The sequence below is a fragment of the Erithacus rubecula genome (genome assembly GCF_903797595.1).
Source record: "Erithacus rubecula genome assembly, chromosome: 1".
NCBI lineage: Eukaryota > Metazoa > Chordata > Aves > Passeriformes > Muscicapidae > Erithacus > Erithacus rubecula.
This window is the reverse complement of record NC_136658.1, coordinates 80012018-80030489: the sequence shown is the minus strand read 5'-3', so window position 1 is coordinate 80030489 and position 18472 is coordinate 80012018. Positions and strand designations below refer to the sequence as shown.

Sequence of the window (18472 nt, the reverse complement as noted above, 5' to 3'; positions counted from 1 at the left end):
GCAACAGACTGAAGCCAGGAAGCACTGCTATTCCATAGAGATACTGTTTTGTTCAGAAATCTTGCCTGGCTTTAAAGATTCCTTTTGTGCTCTTGTCACTGATTTCTTGCCTAATATGCTGCACAAATACAGACTCAATATGATATCTCATCCTTGTGTCTGCTGTTACTGATGAACTATCCAGAGGAATGCACTAGAGAAAGAGGCTAAATGTAGTAGTTTATTTGGTAAATTTAGTTGTTTATACTGATGCAAATTTAAAATGAAAAAATATTGGTCTTGTTTCTGCAGAGATTTGATATGGATTTTGTTTTGGATAAGGCTCTGAAATTTTGTTACCTGTCTGCTAGTTACATGTGCTGCTTGAGTGATTTTTTTTGAGTAATCCATGGTAACTAGCTTTTCAAAAGAGGGAAGTGCCTTAAGTCAGCAGAACATTGATTTTCCTCAGGGGCTGGAGAGAATGGTGGTAGAGGCAAGGGGTTGCTGCTTGTTCTCTTTAGCAGTGCAGATACTTGGAATAAGAAAAAAGGAGCAAACATAACTTGGAAATTATTAATTACAAAACATATCTGTTGGATTTTTGCAAATATCAGTGTTGCTCTCTTAAGATTCTTGCACGTGCTGGCTGAGGTGTTGATTCCTCTTAGCTTAGGATCCATGTTTTAATTTCAGCCAGGTGCATGCAGGGTGGCTTTTTCCTGGCTTTCCTTAAAAGTGCAGTGATGTGTTGGATACAATCATCAGTTCTGTCTCCAGGGCAAAATTCCCAATATGCACAGAAACCTTCTGGAAGCCAGGGAAAGCTGGCAGCACAATGTTGCTGTCTGTGGCTGAGGTTTTTCCTGGGGTTGTTTTCTGTTTAAATACACAAAACGGTTCAGGGCATCCTGACCTGTGTTCAGTTGTTAAGGTGACAGCAGGCAATGAGGCTGATTTCTCTTTTTTAAAGTTACAGTTCATGTCTTAAGCTGTTTCAAGCAGATTGGGCATAAATGTGCAGCCATGGCTTGGCAAATCAGAAGTACAACAGGTGCAGAATGTGGTTCAAGTTTAGGAATAACTCTAGTAAGTCATATTAAAAACAATGCCAGCAAATGTTTCATTGCAGTAATTGCTTGGAGAGTTGAACATCTTTTTCCTTGTGACATGATGATTTCTTACTGGTGCTTCTGTTTTTCAGTTTTCATTTAGAAGATTCCTAAAGGCTGGCATCTTCAGAATTTGTATACATTGTCATACAGGTGATTAATAAGATGTTAGTCCCTCTGTGAATTAAAAAAAGAGGGGCAAAAATACTTAGTATATTATGTTTGCATTTTTAATTATAATTTTCGATGTAATCTGTACTTGCCTATAATGTCTGTGCACTCTTCAAGTCCATAGCTAAAGCATCCTTACTTACTTTCTAAAATAGAAATCATGATCCAGTGACTGCAAAACAAGGATTTTCTCCAGGCATTTGTGGGGAGGTCGTGGAGCCACATCTCTCTTGCTCTGCAACAACCTTTCAATCTTAAGTTGCTTTACACTCCCTTATCTTGTACATTGAAACTGCTGGAGAGTGTGACTTAAAACTTAAGTCTGTTCAATCAAGAAGTTCAGGATGCTCATTTGCAAAACTCCAGGACAGACTGAAGGATGCCAGTCTGCTTTGGGGATTTTGGACTGAAGCTGGGAAAGGTTGACATCAATTTTCATGAGTGGGGGGGAGGTGGGGATGTTCCGTATTTCTCTGAATTGAGCAGCTGCTAATTCTGCCATTCTTCAAAGGCAGGTGAAGTGAGGCAGGAGCTTTCCCACTGAATGGATGTTACTTTGGAATCCTTCTCTAGTGTCTAGGGAATGGAAGCATCATTATGAGGGAGCTTTTCTGATGAGCCCTGATGCTTTGGGGTGGGAGTGAGCTGAAAGTTTTGTGACAGTCCCAGTGTGCACAAGTGTGCAGCAAAGGGGTTCTGTGATGAAAGAGAAAAGTGAAATCCCCTGTAGATATGGTCTCTGTTGACTGGTGCTGAGGCTCTGGGTCTCCTGCATCATGTGGGGGCATTGGGTGAACTTGTAGCCTGTTAGGCACTTAAACAACCTCACTTACCAAACACAGCACACCTGTAATTTATTGCAACTGTCAATTTTGATACACTGTTGATGTGGTTAATATTGCCAAAAAAAAATCAGGTAGGAATCCAGTACTATTACTATTCAGTGACTACTTTTTCTGTTTCTGTCTGCTATCATGGAGGTGTAAATCTTTCCTGAGCTGCTACAAACCCAGTTCTCAAATAACAGCTTGCTACTTTTGTTTAGTGTGTGCATGTTTGTTTTTCTACTCTCATGGAGTTGTTGGCACAGGTTCTGTTCTAAAGTTTTTGTTACACTTGCCATTTCTCTGTAAGCTGTCTTTGAAGCGTAGGCATCTCTGCTCTTCTTTCCCAGTTGCCCAGGCAGAAGTCCAGGCTTCCTGGGTGTTCTGTCCTGTAGTTGTCTCTCTCAGCCTCATATTTGACCCTACTTTAATTGAATGCTCATGTTATGCTCTGCAGATAGTTGTCCTTAGTACAGAGTGAAAAGATTTTATTGCTGCGTGTTTGTATAGACTCTTAGAGATGGGAATTGCCTGCTATAAGCTTTCATCTCCTTTTAACAATTGCTCAAAAATTCACCTCAATATAAAACCAAAGCAAAAAGGAAGCACTGGAATACTGCTTAGCTCACCTAGATACTTCTTTGTTGTCTTACAGTGTCTCATAATGTACCTGATAGTCTTTAAGCCAGGTTGTTTGGAAATGAAGCCTGCCAGCAGATAAGTTGTCATGAGCAGAACTTGAATTTTTTAGGGAGACCTGCACACTCCAAGGGACTGGGCTTAGCCTAGAGTGCAAGCTCTCAAACAGGCAGTACAACTTTATTTGCTCTTGATTAAATCCATGCCTTTGAATTTTGCAAGATGGCAATATGAAAGTAGACTTCTAGACCTGCCTTCAATACCCTGCAGCAAACTCAAGTCTGGTGCCCTCAAAACATGTAAAAAGACAAGTCCTCCTGACCCAAGTGCCTTCTACATGTCAAACAGCTTTTGTCCAAGAGCTTTGTAGAAGTTTCTTCATCTTTACAAGCTACCTTGCATTGCTCACTGGAAGCAAAGCCCTGTGCTCTTTTGAGTATTGAATTTTTGATGTTGCTCTTTCCTTGGAGACTGGTCTGCACATATAGCATGGCTGTCTTGTCTCCCCTATGTTGCCTGAGCTGGGAGAAGATGAATTCATGTGAAATTATTTGTTATGTAATAGAATTTTATACCTTGCTTAAGTGATGATGCAAGTGACCTTTGGCCTCTGTCTTTCTGTCTTCCCCTCAGGTTAAATACCTGACTCAGGAGTTCTGTATCTGCTTTCTTGAAAACTGGAAGCATTGCTTCCTTTGTCAGCTTTCAGGAGTGTGGGCAATGTCTTTTTTTATAATAGGTTGAAAGGATTGATTTCAACTTCAACTGATCACTGCATTTAGATTCAGGAAACTCACTCTCTTAAATACAAAGACTGCTGAAATTTTCCACTAAATTAAACACTTGTGCTGCAAACCATTCAATTTCAATCTCTTCAAAGCCTTTGGACTGGCTTCTCTTATCTGGAGATCTTGTTTATCCTGTGGTATTTGGATAATCTCAAGACCCATTGTACAGTAACTAATGTGGAGTGCTTATCAAATGGGATATTCAGTTGCATTGCTTTTTTTTTTTAATAGCATGTGGTTATGTTTAAGCAATGAAACTGCTTACATTTCAGGTGTAGTCAAGCTGGAGTACTGCAGACATTCAGGTTCAGCTATCTGTAAGCTACTTGAGTGTATCTTCTGCTTAAAAACAAGCTAAAAAATAGAGTTCTTGTATATACCTGCAGAATTGCATTTTTTACTTCTTTTCTCTATCAATTTTTCTCATTAAATCCATTGCAAATATAGGGATTTTTATTTACTGCTATTAATTGTAAGCTGTTATTGAACCTTAGTTAAGAAACGTAAGTAACATTGAATATTGTAGCGTGGCAGGACTAATAAGAATGTATATGGATTTTTCTTGGCACTTGTTTAGAGTATATAAGTGATAACTGTTATGATTTTTCTTCTATTAAGTAGAGGTGCAGAAAGTTCTTCCCCTCTTCCTGTAGCATTACATGTTTGAAAATTGATTTCAAAAATTTCAATACCTTTTTTTAATGCAACTGGTGCAGTGCCACTGAGGAATTTCTCAGTGATGCTCTTGATCACTTCTCAAACTTCTGTAAACCACATTGCTTGTGTAATAAATGGTGATCAGATGATTTAAATTATATCAGTCACTGCTTTCTATGATTGTCGCTATTTAAAATCTGCCTTTTGCTTTGCATGGATGCCTTAAGGTTTCTTTGTGCTTTTTTGTTTGTTTGTTTGTTTTTTAAGGTGTTAGATTTCTAAATCCTTGCCTTGCTGTGCATCCACCTTATTTCCTGGCCTCTGCTTGTCTCTCAGCTAGCTACTGCCACCATGGCAACTCTTCCTCCAGCTGAACAGATGGGACATTGAGTCGAGCAGTGCACCGCTCATGCCCTGCCGGGAATCAGCTGGCGGGTTGCACTTCTTTCTGCAAAATTAAAAGCAAGCTCTGCCCAGCAGAGGCATGCTGGTTTTGAGGGTCCTCAGTTTCACAAACACCACTGTGATCTAACAGTTGCTTGCAGAAATAAAACATAGTGACTGAACTGGGATTATTTCTATGCCTGAGACCTCTTCAGAGGAGCTTTGCCTTTAGTGTGGAGGACTTGGCATCAGCCAGCAGCCTTTGATTTTCTGGTAGAACGGTTGCCGTCAACTTTTTTTTTTTTTTTTTTTTCTTTTTTCTCTTTAGGATGCGTCAGGATGAAACGCCACAGGCATCTAAGCACCAGTGACAGTTCAGACAATGAGAGTAAGTAATACCTGCTAGTTTTTCTTTGGTCTATCACCCCCTTGTGGTTTTCTTCTGTGGTTTGAGGGCAAACCATTTCACCTCTTAAAATTCTTAAAAAAAGGTTTCTTGATTGATTGATTTCTTTTTGCATTTGTGGTCTTTGGTGTTCTGAATCACATTACAGAAGGAAAAATAAGGCAAAGGATCTTATAAGGGAAGTTTTGAGTATGCTTAGAATTTCAAGAGAGACTTAGATATCTTTCTCATTCATAGCTGGCAAGAAGAAATTTGTAATCAAGAAAAATTTTACTGCCCAGGGTTCTATTCTGTGATTCTTATTTAAAAAAGAATCCTCTTGTCTCGTGGTATGCAGAGCTTCAAAGTTAAGGTAGTTGGGGGTGGCAAGTTATTTGAGCATTAATGTGTTAGAATTATAATCAGTATATTGTTCAGTTGTCTGATATTGGTTCTTCAATTTAGTAAAGTTACATTTTAAGTGTTCCTTGGCAGACATCTACCTGAATATCTTCCCATTTTATCTGCAAGAAACCCAAAACAGAAGTACTCTGTGTGGCTGGGTCTTGTTTGTTTCTTATAAACCTGTGCCTATCTATAGCTCTATACATAATAATGATTCATTGTCATAGTCACTGCAAGTCATTGATGAATTTTCTGCTGAAATAATGTTTTGCCAGAAACAGCTAAGATCACGCTATGGGATTTTTGCATCTCTCATTAGCACATTTTAATATCATTGCTTTGTTCTTTAGTTTTTGTTTTTTGGAGGGTTTTTTTAAGCATTTTCAAATTCTGTTTTATTCTTCCTTCCACTTTGCTAGAAGGGAACTAAATGAAGGAAAGCAGTCTATATGCTTGTTTCTGTTTACTCCTGCTTGTATTGGGCAGAGCATAATGTACCCATAAACTTGGTGTGCTGTGGTTTTATAAAGAACAAATGGAACAGGAGGAGCTGAAATTAAGCCTACAGACTGCCTAACAGGTTTTTTTTTTTTTTGCCCACATCTTGTCAAAAATTATTATTCAAGAGATTGGAGTGCCTTGTGTTTTACTGGAAAAGTTATATGAATTGAACTGAGCTATAATGATCCTTTTTAATTTCTTTTTTTTTTAAAACAGGTCCTTCCACTTCCTTTTCTTCTTGTTCTAAATACAGGAGCAAGTCAAAAACACCAGCAAATGAACAAAAGAAGCCTGCTGAGGTAAGAACTGAGTTGGTTTCTGGTACCTTTCTTTCATACAGTTTTCATGTTTCTAAGCCTTGAAGAACTGAGCTATGACTCTAGTGCTGGTGAGTCCTTTTGTCACCTGTCATATTCTCTGTGAACCTGCATTTTTCTCACTGTGTGAGTGTTACAGGAACTCTGGTGTTTGATGGACCAAAATGACTTATGACATTTGCAGATAGTATCATCCAGTTCGCTCTTTCCCTGGAATTTTAATATCATTTTGAAATTGGCCAAAGCTGGTATGGTTTTAGGATTTGAGAGCATTGCACAGAAAAGTGGTTCATGTCTTTAGGTTTGGGAAGGATATTGTCTTTCTGCTTCAGAATGAAGCAGTGGGACATTTAAGTGGGTAGGATATGTGTATACAGTATTTGCTCTGCTAGTTTGTTACTCTTGGTTTTTTACTGTCAATGTAGCTTTTTTGTTTGCTCTGACATCTCTACCTGTTAGAACCTCAACACCTGTCACCACTGTCACTGGACCTGTACTGACCCATTTAATAAATTGACTTTTTTGCACAATCAATCCAGTGCCCAAAGCCATCTTGTCAACCATTCCATTGGTAGCCCCTCTTAGTGGAAGATTTGTTGGCTGCCTTCTCCAGATTTTATGCTTGCTTTCTTAAGGGCTGAAATCAGATACTAACTGTAAATTGGAGAAATATTTCTTGTAGCTAATTCCCCTTACTTGTTATCATGTTGCCTTTAAATGAGTCCTTCAGAATTTTAGTATGACTGCTGAAAAAAAGACTGACAAACCCCACTTTATTTCTATAGAATTTAAAGTTATGTCCCAGAAGTTGTTCACTATACCAGCAGCTTTTTACCTGAGTGGTTACTGCTGTGCAGGGTTGTGTAAAATTTGTAGATTGTGCTCCTACATCTTAAGCTATTCAGCAAACATGCTTCATGCTTCTTTTCTGAGTGCTGCTAACTAGGTGGGTTTGGTGTGGTAAGAACAAGGTAAATGATACAGGATGTGTCATTTCTTTGGAAACTTAATTCTTATTGCAAGTCAATTCAAGAAAACTCACTCATTTCTAAAAGAAAATGAAAAAAAAGTTCAAAAAAGTAAAATTGGCTACAACTAGCTACGTAGTGTTTTATTTGCAGCCACCAGGAAGATTGAGAAATATCCATTATGCTTTATGCCTTTAAGATGTTGTGATGATTATGGTTCTGTAAGAATTTAAATTTTAAAACAGCTTGTGGCTACTGAGGTCTTGTAAGTGTTGCTCATGTGTGTCTAGGCAGTAGCTTTGTTACCAGTCAAGCTGTGCACATGGGAGCTGAAGATCGTACATTGCCCAGCTTGTTGGCAATGGATTACAGATACACCTCAGTGCTAGCCCCTTACCAATCCCTTCTTTCTGCACAGCCATCCAGTTTTCTTCTTGTATCTCTTCATCTTAGGGATTGCCCTATTACAGCCTTCTTTGAGTTTGCTCCCTTCTTTCTCTATGAGCATATGTACAATAAAACAATAATTATGAAGATGTGATCCAGCTATGTAGCATACAGGTGTTCTGTTTACATAACTTCCAGGAGTTAAAATGAGCAGTGTTTTCAGTACTTCCTTTTGAGATCATCTTTGCTGCCTTTTACCAGTTCCAAGGCAAAATCTTGATTCCTTTAATGCTTGAAAATATGGAACTTTGAAGAACAAAATCTGGAATATACACTTGAAATTTTAAAAGTCTATTTCATAATGTAATCTTCTAGTAATACTGGAATTTCTTTGTTGTGTTTGATTTAAGATTCTTCTCCTGGGAGGAAAAAAGGAAGGGGGGGAAAAAAATCCCAAACTTTAGGATATATTCTCTTTGAAAGGAGTGTCCTGAGTACAATATTTTAAAAAATCCCTGAAACAAATTAAGTTCTTCTGGAAAGAGAATGAAAGGGTAAGGTGACAATAGTATGTACCTCTTGTACATGGGACTTCTCACTATTCTTTACATTTTTGCTTTTGTTCTGCTAAAAGCAAGTGCTCTCTCTGACCCCTTGAAAAGCATATGCTGGGAAGTGTATTATATCAAATGCTTTTGTCAGCAGAGCATTGAAATTGATTATTTATGCATCAAGTGGTGACAACGGTGCAAAGCAAACACTGAAAAGGGACCCCACTACACACCCTTCCAAAAACTGTTGTAATCTCACCAGCTTTTTGTAGCAATAGTTGTCTAATATCTGTTGGATAGAAATGTAAATTTTCAGGCTGACAGCATCTCTTTAGCAAGGCCTCTCTGTAACAAGTTGTCATTGCTCTCCTCTCATTCACCTCTGCTTGCCAGGCAGCAGGCTGTTTCTTCAGTTAGTGATGCAGAAAATCTAGAAGGTCAAAGCTATAAATAGCTGTTTGGGAATATTTTTGTTCATGGTCTTCATGCATTAATTTTTCTTTCATGCCAGTAAGCCTTAGTTTTTCAAATAAATTGCATGTGAATACCTAGGCTTTCTTCCCCTTCCTCTACCATCACCAGCCCTACCTGAGTACCTGTGTTCCCTCCAAATAAAGGCTTGGCTTTGGTACTCCAATAAACAAATAGTGAGTTTATTTGCCAGTTCAGGGCTAATCTAAATATTCCAGTGTGCTCTGAGGTTGCCTGTGAAAGGTGATGAGTGGGTGCTTCTGAGGACTGCTCTGCCTTGAATTGCCTTCCAGGTGCTTTAGAATTCAGGTGGGTTTGGGGATGGCCTCAGTCTGTTGTTACTGCCAGGCAAAGAGGTAGCATTTTACAGTGCAAGTGCAAATGCAAAGCCCATTTCCAGAGCCTGTATCAGTCCCAAAGGGATGTTACTGGGTTGGACCTGGTTTCAACCTACTCCAGTCTCCTCCTTGGAGCAGAAGATGAGAACAAGGGAAGTATGTAAGGGGCTTCTTGAGACCATGGTGCTTCTGTATGTAATGTCAAAAGCAAGGCCGTGTCTCTTTCTTGCTGCTTCCCTACTGGATTATGATCTGTCACAAACTGCTGAAATGGTGACTTAAAAATTCTGATTTACAATTATCTTTAGCATTTACTGTGAATAAATTTGCTGTGTTGAGGTTAGAGGCATGCTAGTAATACAAAGTCATAGCTGGTTTGGAGACTTTTATGGTGTTGTTGGCCACATACCATTTGTGGTGTTGCCCCTCAGTGGATTTAAACATAGACAAGAGGGACTCACAGCCCTCTGCAGTAGGCTGTGTGGGAGCAGCAGGATAAGAGACATTTGGATGTCTGGCTCAGCATGAAGCCTGTACTTGGCAGTTTCCTGTCTCCGTGAAAGCTGGGGCAGAAAATGATGGCAGAGTAGTGGGAATCATTTTTGCAGGGAAAACCCATTAGCTGGACTGTCCTGAATGACTGATCATGTCTTTTCCCTTATGCTTGTAGGGTAACAAAAGAGCCTAAGAGATGTTTATGGCACTCAAATTTATGTGTATCTTTTTTCAATCCTGTCTCCCTCTTGAAACTGTGAAGAATTTAAGTTAGCGTTGTGATTTTTTTAAACCCTTTACATATAACTTGGTAATATTTTACTTCTCTTTGCAAATAGGGTTTTGAATCTCACAGCAAGAGCAGTTTTTAATCCATCATTGCTGATTATGACAGTTGTATTATCATGTGAAATGCAGCTTATCTTACAAAAGTAAATGGTCTGCATTCATTACTTGATTACATGAAACTCTTTTTAGTGGCATTTAACTGTCACATAAATTGTAGGTCTTGATCCTGAGAAGTCTAGTAAGACTAGACTCTTGGCAGCAAATGAACTCTTTTTGCAGTTTGAAAGTGCTTGATTTTGTTCTGTGAATGAATGGGCAACATGGTTACACTATATTGCTTTGCATGCACCATGTGTAATAAGAGACCATCACTATTATGTGCATGCTTGCCTTAGAAAATTCTGAATTATCTGGGATATATGTGCAGGCTTTTCAAGACCTCTGGCAAACATGTGTTGCCCATGAGCTACTTTTTAGCCTGCCTGGGTTAGTTGATTTTAAAAAAAACCCAAAAAAAAAAGGTTGGAGGTGCAAACTCATCAGTTACTTTTATAATGTTTTTTTTTCCTTTGAGATACTGTCTCAGGCTATTTGAACTCTTTAGGAAGAGGTGACCCAAATGCAGAAAGGTGTGAAAGAGCTTGCTTGTAAAAAGGCTGAGCTATTTTATCTTTGAAGTGAATGAACAGTCATAACAGTAAAGTATGAATGGTTGGAAACAGCAGAGCTAGAGTTCTTCAGTCCCTCCTATCCTTGTGATGGGAGAACTGGAGAGAAGAGGCAGCCATGAGCATTGAAAAATGAGGCCAAAAGTTAGAAAATCTGTAGCAATTAAAAGGGTATCATTTTCGTGCAGTTGGGCTGGGAAGCTCATCTGCTACAGGAAGTTGTTGAGACTGAGAATTAAACAAGATTAAAAAAGGAATTGGACAGATGATAGCAAGTACAGATTTTTTTAAATGTCTGTATAAATTAATACCGCTTTAAAAAATTGATTGTTGGGATTAACCCCAAAATCCAAAGCTTATGTCTGATTAGCAACCAGAAGGAAACTTGACATGTTCTTGCACATTCTTCTGGCACATGAGATACTGTCAGAGACATGATGTTAGGTAGTGTTGATTTAGGATCCAATTTCCTGGCTTTTCCTATACATGCTTGTGAAAGGAGGCTAGGAAGATTCATGGCTACTTGAATGAAAAGTACAATATTTAATTTGCTTGAATCCTGGATAATTCATTAAAATAGTTTTAGGGAGTAGGGAGTTTTAATGTTAGGATTTACAGCCTTGCTTGTCCAAATTGTGTGGATGTTTGAGAACTCCAAATTTAATTCTGCACATATTCCTGTCTATCACAGCATTTTTAACATTTTAAGTTTCTCAGTCCAGTTGGTATATGTGCCTGGAACTGTAGCTTCATTTCCATTTGAAATTTGTATTGCCTTTTATTTACTTCACTGCCAAAATCCCTCAACCAACAAAACCCAAAGCAAACTTACCTTAAGTTTCTACATTTCTCTGTAAGGTAACTTTCTTAGTTCAGAAGCTTCATGCCCAGGTTGCAATGTATTAACATAAAAATTCTACCTTTCCAGGATGAGCCCACCAAGTTCTGTTCTTGGTGCTTCATCCCCTGTGAATGGGCAGTCTTTTGGGCAGTCAAACATCCATACAAAGATAAACTATGCTCAGATACTATGTGGCTGTATTACATTTGTAATGGGTCATATTAGAATTTAAAATTTGTTTTATTATTTATGAGGTGGATTTAGGTGTAAACCTGCTGCTTTGTAAGTGTGTTTGCTGAGGGCCTGTACTTGGAGGTGTGGTTCCCAGTTATGGCCTAGATGCCTGTGACAAGTGACTTACTTGTGTTGGGAGTTTGTAAACAGATGATCAAAGTACCTGAAAGCATGTAAATCTCACAAGGAGTAGTACTGACTTTCATTTCATTTTTAAGAGATGACACAATCCATTTAGTTTTCCTCACACATGCATTTGGGCAAGGCATGGTGAATGAGCAGTGGCATCAGTCAGCTTCAGTAGTAGCTTGCAGAGGAGTATTGGGAAAGATATTTCACTCATTTTTTTCTTTTCTTAATGTGGTTTTAATATTGCAGAGGTCATGAACAGAAGGTACCTGATAGTCTGTGCAGATCTTGTGTTTGAATTGTTCATCAAAGGATTTGTAGAAAGCCATTTCATTGTCGAGACCATTCTCTGTTTTCAATGCTAGTATTTTACTGTAATTCTCTATAGCATTACTTGTACTGTCCCTGATATCTGTAATGGATTAGGATACTTCATACAAAATTGTATTTTTGTTTCAGAGCCTGATTTATTCAGAGTAAGCACAGCAGGGTCCAGTAAGGACAATTGTATATTGCATTTCCATGGAGCTTCCAGAAGGAGTTTGGGTTCAAATCATAGATGGCTTTTGGTAACACATTTTAAAATAAATTCTAAGAAGTTAATTTTCCTTGGACATACTCTTCTAACATAATTTCCAAATAGAACTCAGAAACCTGAGAAACAAATACAATATATGAACCATATCTTTGATATCATTGTTTCTTGGTATATTAGTGCTTTGGGGGAGCAGACCATCCATATTTCTCAAGACTTTTTGTAGAATTTAGTTTTTAAAGGCATTATAGATGGCAATGTGTCTGCAGAGCTGGCTAGGAGGTTCTCATTTCCTCAGCAAAAGCAGGCAGACTTCTACTGTGGAGCAAAACACTAATATTGACCTGTCCTGGTTTCAGCTATAGTAGAGTTAATTTCTTTCAATAGCTGTTTCAGTGCTGTGTTTTGGATTTAGGATTAATGTGGTGTTGGTAACACACTGATGTTTTGGTTATTTGGTAATTCCTGTTTATCCCAAGTCAAGTACTTTTCTTTTTTAACATGTTTCATGCTCTGTCAGTGAGGAGGTATGCAATAAAAAATAAACCACCAAGCCAGAAAGATTGGGAGGAAGCATAACTGGGACAGGTGACCCAAACTGACCGAAGGGATATTCCACGCCATAGAATTGTTGTATAGACCTGGGAGTTACCCAGAGGGGGAGCTGGTCTGTATTTTGCATCACTTGTTTGGGGTTTTTCTTTTTTGTTATCGTTATTTACTTACTATTATTATTGTATTTTACTTTATTTTCAATTATTAAACTGTTCTTATCTCAACATACAAGTTTTACATTGATTCTCCTCCCCATTCCACCAGGTTTGTGGGGGGAATGCAGGGTAGGGGTTGAGTGAGTGGCTGAGTTGTGTTTCATTTCCATCTGGGCTTAAAACCACAACATGTCTAAAGAGCAAGGTCTTTTGTTCTAGATTTAAGCCCCAGTTCTAAAACATGAAATATGTAGTAGAAGTTCTCAATGAAATGGTAACAATTAGATTATGAGACAATGATGACATAAGCAGACACATTTCATTGATGTAATTTACTCAAAGTGCTACACTGTTTGTGGTTGAAGCTAAAAATTCCTGGCAGCAAAATGAAATTTTAAGTTCAGACCAAGCAGTCTTGCATGGCAAGGCTGAAACTCATTTGTAATTTCATGCTCTCTTTGCTAAAAAATAATTTTTAAAAAATCCCACTGTCATGCAGTAACTACTGTGGAATGCTCTGAGTGCTGGGGAGTTTCCCAATTCTGTGTGTATGCAGCTGGCTCTGGGAGCTGCACTCAGTAATAGCTCAGCTCTGCAAAGCCTTGTTCTGTTGTGTGCTAAAGGCATTTGCCACCAGCTGAGTCTAGTTGTGAGGAGTGATGTTTCTGGATGGCAATACCTTGTAAGCCTAACCTTGGCATGCTCATTTTTCAGGTATTTTCAATATGTATGATATTACAGATTATGTAAAAAAAAAACGTTCAAAAGGGTTGTGCTTTATATAAGGTAAGAAGTAGAACTACTTTGGGGTGATTGAAACATTGTGCTTCATGGGCCAACTGGAAGTGCAGGTGGCTCTTTCCAAGAGGTGATGCTGTGGAGCAGACTAGCTCTTGTTCTAGACACACAGCAAAGGAGCAGCATTGTTTTTCAAAGAAATGTTGGAAAGCAAACAGCCATGAGGAGAAGCTGGATATCTAAATCCTGAAGGTGTGTGCTGCTCTGTGTGTGCATGGCTTAGTTCATAGCCTCTGATGTAGAATTTCCTCAATTTGTCAGAAAACTCTCTTTGGGTCCCCTCAATGTTTTGGTTTACTTCCACAACAAAGGAAATACAGACTGAGTGTTCTCATACATTGCCCTCTGAGAGTATTTTGCTGTTGGAAGACCCTGCTTTGCCACATGTGGAGAAATGAAGAATGGCTAGGGCTAAGGATTGTAATAATTCTAAGTGTCTGCAGGAAATCCCCAATTGCACTGTTAATCATAAGTATGAACAGGCAAGTCTTAGGAAGTCTTAGTTGAGTTTTGGAGTCCCTTAAGGTTTCAACAGTTATCTTTTTATTGATTAAATTTTTGACATTCAGTAGTACCTATACTGTAAGTTGTAGAAATCTGAGGCAGAGAACTTAATTTTGTGGTGTGGTGGTGGTGTGGTCAGTACTTACAACAGTCAAAAGGAGCCCAGAAGAAATTCATGCTCCAGGGTATTTGTGCTCTAAAAATAGAGATACAGTTTGCATACATATGGATGATCAGAAGATTTGCTACTAAGTAATGTAGTTAGAATACTGATGTCTTTAATAGCATTTTTCATCTAGTCATTAAGAAATAGTGGGTTTGATATGAAGTGCCTCACTTTTATATGCTGTCAGTGGCTTAAAAGGCAGTTTGTAAAGCACTTACCTCAGATAAGATTTGAGAAATATATTTTCTGATAATTAAAGCAGCCATTGCCCTTCTCTTATATCATCCTTTTTCCTTCTGGTGTTCTTTGGAATTGTGCCCTGTTAGTGCTTCTCATAATCCTGGCTCTGTACCTGTAACAGAGAAAACTAAAATGCCTTTTAAGTGGCATAAATAATTTTACATTTTAATTTTGGTGTGTACATATAGTGCTTGAGGAAAAAAAAAAGGATGCTTGCAGTTTCAATGCTTTCAGTCTTGACATTCAGATTTGAATATAGGCCTGTTAGGTACCTGAGGAGTTTTTATACAGAAGGCAGCAGTGAACAGTCTGTTCTGAACCAAGGCAGATAACACATTAATAGCAAAGACAAGACCCTTGAGTCTGTGGTTTTGAGTATCCTCGGTCAGCTTGGTCTCCTGGCTGTCTGTGTGAGATGCAGTTGTACAACATAATGAAGTAATGTTGATGTTCCAGGTCACCAGCAGCTATTTCAATACCTTTTTAGCACAGAGATTTTTTTAAATAATGTTTACTTGATTATTTCCAAGAACAGCTGAGAATTTTTGCAGTAGGCATAAACTGGTCTGGTACTGCCAAATTGAAAAGAATACATGAAGATATTGGGCTCTGCAATAGTTTATTACTTTTCTGGTTATAAAACTGAATTAGTAAGAAGAGAGTTCAACCTGTCACAACTTATTGCAGAGATATTTTCCATTTCATTTTATTGCCCTTTGAGGATTTGATATCTCGTTACAATAATACAGCTAATTAGTTGCAATGTCTCCCTAAAACCAAGTCAGTCTTTCTGTTTTGCTTTACTGAACATTAAGCTGGTGCAGTGTAGCAGTGAAGGGAAAAGCCCACAGAGGTTACATATGTCCTTTATTTAAATTGTACACACCTGTAATTGACAGATACTGACATTAAGTAAGGTTTGAGATGTCTGTAGATCATGTTTACATGCTTGTAAAAACTTCACTCTCTGGAGCCAAGCATTATGTCTGGAGATTGGCCACTATGGTTTGCTTTGTATGGGGATGGTGTTTCGTTGTACAGGTTTGCTAAAAGATGCTGATGCTGGATTTTGTCCATCACTGCTTAGACTTAGAACAACAGAGGTCTTGTGTTCCAGTAAAGGCAGCTGTTCATCTTCGATCTCAGAGATCCTAACCAATAAAACTTGAAGTGGTTTTAATAAATGAGCAAGTGCCTATCCATCAGTTTTACCATGGCAACTCTTTGTAGCCCATGATGAATATGACAGTTTAAAGTAGCTGAACTCAGTGAAAGAAAAGGATATCCTACCTTGTGTCTAAGTTAGGGGACAGCCTGCAGACTGGCAATAAGCTGATTGAAAATATGGTGAAGAGTCTTGAATCAGATGCAGGTGTCCTTTCTCCTCTCTCTGTTACCTGTAAAATCCTTCTTCCTTCTGATTAACCTTTGGGCAGCAGCATGGTTTTTAATTAGTGTAAACTTCTTATCATACTGTACCTAATGCACTAAAAGTTAATAATCTGGGTATTTTCAAATTGATTTGTGTTGGTACTCTAAAAAAGTTATCAATGTATCTGCATTGTTTCAGTGTAGATAGGAAGAATACCTGTCACATTCTTTAACTCAAATGCATCTTTGCACTCTGTGTTTGCTGCAGGTGTTCCGCAAGGATCTCATTAGTGCCATGAAACTCCCAGATTCCCACCACGTCAACCCTGATGAGTATTACGTCTTTGCAGACACGTGGAAACAAGAATGGGAGAAAGGGGTTCAGGTTCCAGCCAGTCCAGAAACTATTCCACAGCCTTCTCTCAGGTATTGGTGATCAGACATGGATCATGTGCACAAAATGGAAACTCAGAAAAGATGGTCTCTCAAACCCAAGTTATTTAAGTGCACTCTGTTGGTGTGTTTAAATCTTTAGTGTAGCAGCATTCAGACATGCTCTTAAACCACACAAGTGCCAATTTGGAAAACATTTCTGTGGCACTTCAGTCCAGATCGCATTCTGTCTGCACGCTGTTACAGTATCTACGTTGTGAGTGTCAAAAAATCTTTTTTCCTCAGTCACATGGTGCTGTGGGTTAAAAGCTGCTTTTTATTTGAGTATGGGGAGTTGAATAAATTAAAAATAAACCCGTATCTTATGCACATTATTTGAAAGGTTTCCCTACACAGCATGATGATATAGAGCATGCAGTAATCACTGGTACCTGGTAAAATGACTCATTTGTTTATATAATCTAATTTTGGTTATTCTCAATGTTTTAACCCTTTCTACCTTCTGTCACCACAGTTGGCTGCTTAACATTATAGAAATTCAGTGATCTCAGGTTCTGGAGATAGATAAAGGATTCTCTGTTCTCTCACACTGTGTTTAGACTAGGGAAACATAGCACTGTAGTCCTGCAGCCCTTCCTGGTGGAAACAAAGTATGTTTCAACAGAGAAAGGTTAATGCCAGCATGGTCTTCAAGACAAAGATAAATGAATTGTCTGGTGAAAGTGCTGAGCCAACATAATTTGATTTCCACTGAGGCTATTGCCAGTACCCAGTTATTACAATAAGTATATTGCAGCTCATACCAGTAGTATTATATTAGAGTAAAAGAAATGCTATAGATTTGGCTGGACCAGAGAAAAGAAAAGCTCACGAGGGAATTAGAGGAAAAAATGAGCAGGGTGAAGGGGGATGAAGAATGGCAGAAGAACATTGTTTGTGCTAACATTGATAATCCACATTGTCCAGTCAGAATTATGTGGGATACAGCTTGACAGCTGCCTCCTCCTTCTTTGCTGCCTTATTTTCCAGAGTTTTTATCTTTTCCTTGTTCTGTGAAGGGTCAGCTCCAGAAAGCATGTAGAGCTGCTCATGCATGGCACTATTCCATTCTGTATCTCTCTGGCTTTATTCCATGCATAGGGCTTTTTGCATTGAATTCAGAGAAAGATTGGACTTTATCTAGTTAAGATTATTCTTTCCATTCCAAAATCAAGCCAATCAAATACTGAGTTTTATCTCTGAAAATACTTAAAAGGTTGAGAACAACAATCCTTTTCTCCCTTGCTTTTTGGATGACTTTTCCTCTTTACATTTTTGCTTGACATCAGAATGTTTCTTGCATAACAAAAATTATGTATTTGTAATGTGGATAAAGTGTAATTTACAAAATAAGGGTAAGTTGAGTATCCCAAATGGAAGAGCAAGGATTTTTCCCCCCCACACAGACACTACAGTGGAATAAATTAAGCTTTTGTGAAAAAGCTGGTATATTCAAGAGATTTTTGGCAGGATTTCCTTATATCATTTAGGAAAAATATAGGACAAAGACTGTATTGGTTTTGTGCATAATACTTTCTGCAGGTTTCAGTAACAGTTGCTTTGTCGTACTAGTAGCATTTGTTAAATGGAAATCATAGGGACAGGCTTACATTTTAAAAAGGATTCTGTATATGTAGTAAACCTTGGAACATTTTGGGTGAAAAAATGACATTTACAGAATCCTGTCTCCCTAGGCTGACTATACTTACTGGCTAGTTTAAAATCTATGAAACCCCAGATTTCCTTGCACTTACAGCAAATATTTTATGTCTCCCAAGGATGAGTCTTAAAAAGCTGTAAGAATTCCTTTTTTGTCTTTTCACTCACAGGGTTGTAGCAGAAAAAGTAAAAGAAGTACTGTATACACGACCCAGGAAATACATCCACTGTTCCAGCCAAGAACCCACAGAGCCAGGTTACATCAATATTTTGGAACTAGCAGAATCTATGTGTCGCTATGACTTGGATGACATGGACATCTTTTGGCTCCAGGAGCTAAATGAAGAGCTTACAGAAATGGGTAATTACACAATGTTCTCATTTTAAAAGCTGCACTTAATTTCTGCTTTTTGAGTGGTAGTCTGCTGTGTAAGGTCTCTGAAAGATTGCTGGTTGAGAATTGAAATGCTAAGATAAACAGGAGCTAAAAAAGTGATTATTTTCTTTATCTATTAATGTTTTATA

The 18472-nt window shown here is 38.3% G+C and overlaps 1 protein-coding gene across 13 annotated transcripts in view; it reads left to right on the top strand.

Annotated features, from left to right (window-relative positions):
• The window catches only part of JADE3 (jade family PHD finger 3), a 62896-nt gene that overhangs the window by 26337 nt on the left and 18087 nt on the right, over positions 1 to 18472 (top strand). For all 13 annotated transcript variants that reach the window (XM_079331117.1, XM_079331113.1, XM_079331118.1 and 10 more), the window contains 4 exons: positions 4883 to 4942; positions 6062 to 6144; positions 16125 to 16282; positions 18118 to 18308. In XM_079331117.1, the coding sequence (XP_079187243.1) occupies positions 4894 to 4942; positions 6062 to 6144; positions 16125 to 16282; positions 18118 to 18308 (481 nt within the window). In that variant the 5' untranslated portion in view covers positions 4883 to 4893. The remainder of the gene's footprint in view (positions 1 to 4882; positions 4943 to 6061; positions 6145 to 16124; positions 16283 to 18117; positions 18309 to 18472) is intronic.